The sequence below is a fragment of the Thunnus albacares genome, chromosome 12, assembly GCF_914725855.1.
Source record: "Thunnus albacares chromosome 12, fThuAlb1.1, whole genome shotgun sequence".
Classification (NCBI taxonomy): Eukaryota; Metazoa; Chordata; class Actinopteri; order Scombriformes; family Scombridae; genus Thunnus; species Thunnus albacares.
Window position 1 is genome coordinate 32,836,753 of NC_058117.1, and position 7,229 is coordinate 32,843,981.

The 7,229-nt window shown below is 40.5% G+C and overlaps 1 gene segment (V, D, J or C); it reads right to left on the reverse strand.

Annotated features, from left to right (window-relative positions):
* Positions 1–854: 854 nt before the first annotated feature.
* LOC122994086 lies at positions 855–3,326 on the reverse strand (the record flags this gene model as incomplete). The annotated part of the segment is given in 3 exon segments: positions 855–1,186; positions 1,309–1,320; positions 3,248–3,326. Coding segments are annotated over 3 exon segments (423 nt in total), but the record flags the coding sequence as incomplete, so codon positions are not given.
* Positions 3,327–7,229: the final 3,903 nt, after the last annotated feature.

The window sequence follows — 7,229 nt, forward strand, 5'->3', positions numbered from 1 at the left end:
TGTACAGCCTCTTCTACACTTTCTATCACTGTGTGTCTAGAGCACAGTAGTAGAGAGCTGTGTCTGCCAGGGTTAGATTCTGTATGGTCAGCTCAGTTGTTGTAGCTGATGTTTTGGATTTATATCGATCATCAGGAATATGATCAACACCACTCTGTGATTTTGCTCCTTTCCAGAGTATAAACTGAGGTGCCTGAAGGTCAGAATGATGTTTGTACCAGTAAAGGTAAGGCTTCCTTGCAGGTGTATCATAGGTACATGTGAGTGTGACAGATTCTCCTTCTCTTCCACTGACTTCATCTTTTACAGGAGAGATTTGTTGTCCAGCTATTAGTCCTGGAAAAAGTAGAGAAAATGAAGCCATTAGACTAACATTGTTCATGAGGCTGAGAGGAGAAGACAGTGGAAAATGTCAACTGTACAGTGTTACTCTGTGGACACAAACTGATCAACTGTTCATTTGACTGATTTCTATAGAAATCATCTTCCAAGGTGTTACCTAGTGAAGGAAACATGTTGTATTAAAGTTCTGTTCCAGAGTCAAATATCCATCATTTGGAAAAAAATATGCTGTAAGTGAATGTTGAGTGGTTTTGTGAGTTGTGTTTGGTCTGATGTTCACAGCTGGAATCAAACAGCTCTCTGCCATGCAGCCACCTCTGCAGTCAGTAGGAGGAGACTCATATGTCAAATGACATTCATTTGTAAAACTCTTCATCACAACTGTGTCTCATGAGGGAAAAGAATCTAGACTGTTGGATAAGAAACCACTGAAGTTTAACAGTGTGTGACTCCCTCTAGTGGATGTTGTGGAGTATTCTGTTGTCTTTGCTCCAAAGGTTTTTGTTCAGAGTTTTGGTGTTTCCTGTCACTGTGGGCTGCAGAGCACAGTAGTACACAGCAGAGTCAGACACTGCAGCAGAGGAGATTTGCAGTTTGACTCCACGTTTGTCTTCAAACAGTTCAGTGAAGAATCTTTTTTCTGACTTCAGAGAGTCTGCTGGTCTCGTTTTGTTCAGTCCTGAGATGTACATGAGGAACTCTGGTGGTTTTCCTGGATATTGTCGATACCAGAAGAAATGATCATAATCAGCTTGTTTGGAGTAGTTGTAGGACAGAGTGACAGTGCTGCCTTCTAAACTGTTCTCTTCATTGTTGACTGGAGTGAGTTCTTGACAGCTGACACCTAAAGGAAGAGATAACTCTGTTATAACATGTTGTCAAAGACTCATAACATGAATACATACAACTTCATGCTCAGTTTTCAATCAAACATCAATAGAAGTAAATATGAAGTGTGTCACCTACCTGTTAGTGTGATCAGAAACAAAGTTGAAAACAGACTTAATTGCATTGACACCATCTTGAAGATAAGAAGAAACTGTCTGTGTTGTTTAGTATGAAACACCACAGTGAAAGTCTGTGTCTTTCTGTACTTCAGTGACAGTTTTGCTCCTCCCTTAATCTCCTCCTCCCTGCTCTCACAGCTCTGACTAATAATGTGTTCAATGTGCTTTTCAGATTGATATAATATCAATCAATAAGAAAATACTGTTTATAATCAATTAAAATATAATATTGAACATTTTAGTCAAACACAAATATCAGTAATGTTGTATTTGTGTTACATGTCAGGACTAATAAACACATAAAACTCAAATTTATTGATAAAGCACGTTTAAAAACAACAAGTTGACCAAAGTGCTGAACAATCAAGATAACAAAAGCCATAAACAACACAATAAAGACACAAAGACCAGTTTAACAGACAAAAAGACAACGCAATGCAACTCTCATACTGAGTTAAAAGTCAAGGAATAAAAATGTGTTTTAAGACGGGATTTAAAAACAGGCAGTGTGGGAACCAGTCTAACATGCAGAGGCAACTGGTTCCAGAGTTTGGGGGCTACAACTGCAAAGGCACCATCTCCCCTGTGCTTCAACCTGGATCTTGGAACAACCAGAAGCAACTGGTCAGCAGACCTGAGTGACCTTGATGGGACATGTGGTTGTAAAAGATCAGAGAGACGGATTGGAGCTAGCCCATTTAATGATTTCTAGACAAACAATAAAATCTTCAAATCAATCCTGAAAAAGTGGAGGGAGTCCAGTACGGGGGAAAGCTGCTCTCACTAGTGTTCCTGTTAAAAGACCAGCTGCATGAAAGAAAACCTGAACATTATATTTTACCTACAAAGACAAAGATTGACTTTAAAGTCAAATTATAATTTTACAGCAGAACTTGTTCAGGTCGTCCATGGAAGAGGTTTTTTGGTCATTTATTTATGTGTCTTGTTTAGTCTATTTTTAGTTTCCAGAGGGATCACCTATATTTCACAGCTGCTACACTCCCGAAGGATAAAACAGTGGACAGAAAGGTAAGAAATACTTCATCTACATATTTAATATCCCACAACTTTGGGTAAAGATGAAGATGAATTCCCTGTTTTTCTATATTAAACATCCTTGTAACTGTCTTTTCTGCTGACGTTCTTATCCAGAACAGCTCATGAGAGGCTTGAAAACCTGGAAACAGTGTAAGTTTGTGTCTTTTCTGTCCTGGTTTACATAACTTAAAACTTTTATTCAGGTAGATAATAGTAAAACACTGACAACTGGCAGTTCTTATGTCAACAAATGTAAATACCTGAAGACAACATGAAGTCAGTGACCATATCTCATTCACACTCGTAGTTCAAACAGTGGAGGCAGCAGACACCCTTGTTGAATGTCTAATGGAAACAGCTCATGATAAAAACTGACAGTATGAAACAAACATTCTCATATTTTCATTATATTCACTTTTTAACCCGACGAGTAACTTCAGGTTTTTGTTCAACACACAGTTTTATGTCACTTTATGTTTGATGGTGTCTTGTGTTTGAAGCATCATCCAGCTGGTTTGTCATTGATGTGGATTTGCTGCTCATGTGAATCCTCCCACTGTGTTTCGTTAGCAGCTGTAACCACAGTGACTCTGATAAAACAGGAATTAGCAGAATCCATCTGATATGAAGCTGTGGTTTGAATACCACTTCCCTCCTCTTTGAAGAGTAGTCAGATATCTGTGTTCAGGTTTTTGTACAGCCTCTTCTACACTTTCTATCACTGTGTGTCTAGAGCACAGTAGTAGAGAGCTGTGTCTGCCAGGGTTAGACTCTGTATGGTCAGCTCAGTTGATGTACCTGATGTTTGGTATTTACGTTGTATAAACTGAGGTGCCTGAAGGTCAGAATCATGTCTGTACCAGTAAAGGTCAGCAGAATAGCTTGTCTCATAGGTACATGTGAGTGTGACAGATTCTCCTTCTCTTCTACTGACTTCATCTCGTTCAGGAGAGATTGTGTCTCCAGCTATTAGTCCTGGAAAAAGTAGAGAAAATGAAGCCATTAGACTAACATTATTCATGAGGCTGAGAGGAGAAGACAGTGGAAAATGTCAACTGTACAGTGTTACTCTGTGGACACAAACTGATCAACTGTTCATTTGACTGATTTCTATAGAAATCATCTTCCAAGGTGTTACCTAGTGAAGGAAACATGTTGTATTAAAGTTCTGTTCCAGAGTCAAATATCCATCATTTGGAAAATATCACACAATGACAAAAACATACATACCTACAAGAGCTGAAAACAGTGAAATGACAGCCAGTGTTTCCATGGTTACACAAATGAAATGTGCTGTAAGTGAATGTTGAGTTTGAATAAGTGTTGAGTGGTTTTGTGAGTTGTGTTTGGTGTGATGTTCACAGCTGGAATCAAACAGCTCTCTGCCATGCAGCCACCTCTGCAGTCAGTAGGAGGAGACTCATATGTCAAATGACATTCATTTGTAAAACTCTTCATCACAACTGTGTCTCATGAGGGAAAAGAATCTAGACTGTTTGATAAGAAACCACTGAAGTTTAACAGTGTGTGACTCCCTCTAGTGGATGTTGTGGAGTATTCTGTTGTCTTTGCTCCAAAGGTTTTTGTACAGAGTTTTGGTGTTTCCTGTCACTGTGGGCTGCAGAGCACAGTAGTACACAGCAGAGTCAGACACTGCAGCAGAGGAGATCTGCAGATGGATTTGTTCTCCCTCCACTGAAATCTCCAGTCCAGAAATTAGAGCATTTAATATACTTCCAGTTCCTAAATGATAGATGAGGAATTCTGGTGGTTTTCCTGGATATTGTCGATACCAGAAGAAATAATTACCAGGTGAAAGTTTTGGGTATTTATAGGACAGAGTAACAGTGCTGCCCTCCAAACTGTTCTCTTCATTCTTGACTGCAGTGAGTTCTTCACAGCTGACACCTACATGAAAATATTTAAATCCAGAAGTTAGTGAACAAATTTACATTTTCTTGGGCTTTTTGTTCTGTGCTTCAGTAACTATGTAGCTGCTTTAATTACATTATCAGATATGAATGTTCTTGCCATTGAATTCAACTAATTAATAAAATGAATAAAATGTGACTTACCAGTGAATATACAGAGGAGCAGAGCTGGCACTAAAAGCAACATGTTCAAAGATAAACAGCTCAGTAATCCTCAAAGTCAACTTACTGAAGTCTGCTTACTTTCTGATGGGGACAGCTGGGCTTCTCCCATCTGTAGAGGAAGCCCCTCCTCCCTTAATGACATCACTGTGACATCACTGATCCCAGTAAGGAGGATGTGTATACTGACATCCTACCAGTTATATCACCATCGCAGGACTCTTTCTCTTCTCTTATGTCTTCATTGTCAACATAAAAACTTTGCCTGGAGCAGCTTTTACATGACTGATCTGTTGTCATGTGAAACTACAGAAGCATCAAAAATCTGTCAGGTTGTGTTTGACTTTGAGTTTTGGTGTTTTCTGTCACTGTGGGCTGCAGAGTCAGACTGGGAACAAAATTCTGCCCTGGCAATTCTCATCTGGACCGGCCCCATTTATCCCCAACAAACACACTTATGAGTTGCATAAAGCAATAACAGGGTATTTATAACATATAAGCTAAGCAATAGATATCAAGTTAGAACCCAAACAACAGGTGTTCTTACAGGGTTTAATAAAATAATATAATAAATAAATAAATAGCCAAGAAATAGCTTAGAGGACAAATCAGCACCCCAAGAGGCGTATTTAGGATTTAATTCATTGATGATCTGGAATTGTGAGAACTATTAATAGTCAATCATCCAACATTGTGTTTGCAGCTGATCTGATGCAATTCACACATCAGGCTTAACAGTCAGGATTTCATGCTACCGACACTATTTAAACATTCACTCACTGGTATTGTCAGGCTGTGACAAGCAGCAGGCCTGCAGCCTAATGGAGTGGACCCAGTGTGACCAATCAGCTGACATCATTGAAAAAACAGCATAAGCAACAAATAGAATAGAATAGAATAGAATAGAATAGAATAGCATGTCCTACCTTAGGCGGTGAGAAGACGTCTCTTCTCTGCCATCCTGTCGATTACATCATTCCATCAGTGTCTAAAGCTATAAGAAAGTTTTATTCTGTAGCCATAAACATGAAGGCTTCTAAATGTAGTGCTCCGTAATCTATTCTTGATGAAGCTGCTCTTGCATGCTACTTGTGTAACAGAGAGCGTCAGGTTCAGAGCTCCGCTGTTAACACTGTCACTACATGAGCTAACGTTAGCAGTATCACCTGCTGGAGGTTATCATGCAGCTTTCACTCGTCCTCGGCAGCGTCCTCCTCTTCTTGCTCCTGCTCTCCACTGGAATCAGCCTGCTGCTCTTTTGTCCAGACTCTTCCTCCTCCTCTTCATCTGGCCATGGACTGTTAATGTTATCACTGCAGCTAGCCATGCTAACGCTAACAGGATTTTGGTTGGCAGTGGCATCGGTATTTTGAATAAATGTGTTAACTTAAAACATTTTGCAGCATCAGCCTCAAGATTCTTTTTCTTTTTCTCTCTGACCTTTTCTGCTCCACCTTTTTGTTTTTTGGGACCGTCATCCATTTGTATCGGCTAGCGTTATTTTAGATTCAAACTCCACTCTTTCCATCTTGATTCATTTCCTGCTTGACCTGTGACATTACATGGATGGACGCATCCAATTGAAGCGATGGGGGGAGGACGATGGTAGCACTTCCTGAACCTGCCTTACAGTATAGGCAGCCTATTGACAGTTGGGACTGTGTAACCCCCAGAAGGTTGAATTTCCCCCCACATTGCTGGTGACTTTGCTGCTGTCCATCTCAAAGTTATTCCATGACAGAAGTAGGTTTTCTCTGCATAATGCTGGTGTACACACCAAACACATTTATAGCACAGTTCCTCCAAAGCATTACTCCACTCATGAGTAGTTTTTCATCACAATCAGCAATGTTGTGGTTCCAAACATTGCAAAGCCAACGCTCTGCATACAAATCTTCATGGCAGGAAACACACAATGCCTTGATTTGAAGGAACTGACGTTAACCAGGATTCCTCCAAAGCGTTACTCCTGCTGAATGTGCCCACAATAAGCAGAGCGAGGGTGCCGAATATTTACAGGTACCCCCTCTGATACAGATGTTAATCACAGAAAACACATACTTCCTGTAAGTTCTTAAAGCCAAACACTTTGTTTAATCTGCTGCATTTCTGTGACTACTAGCAGATTTTACCCATGATCAGCAATGTCACATAGGTTGATGTACATGTTCACAGTCTCTCGTTGGGGTTTTCTTCACTCAACAGACACATATGCAATGCAAGCAGGGATAGCCAACCACGAAGGAATCCAAAGTCAGACGCCTCGTCCTTTAGGCCACGTGGTCATGTGGAAAGGGAAGTGTACATTCCAGTGTGGCTACAGTAGTAGTCTCCTGACAACGAGTAAGAAGGAGCAGGACTTTGGACGTGAAGCTTTCATGGGATACACGTGTGAGATGATGTGGCACTGTTGGTCATTCCATGGGTTAGAAACAGGGAAGTTTACATCAACTTTCTTTCCATCTGCAGGCGGCACAAGAACTTCTCCCTTTACAACAACTGATCCTGGCCAGTATAGAGATCGAACCTGTGACCTTGGCGTTATCAGCACCACACTCTCAGTGTATTCCGGGAGTGATGTCCAAATAAGGAAATGTGAGTCATGTAGCAGGTGGATGTGACTCCCCTCATTGAGACCTGCTGATAGACGTAACAGCGGAGCAGAGGAGAGACACTGAGATAGTGATGTAACCGACCTGCACGCTGGTATTTCACATGTTTTTTGTGCTTTGCTGAATAGTGACAACAA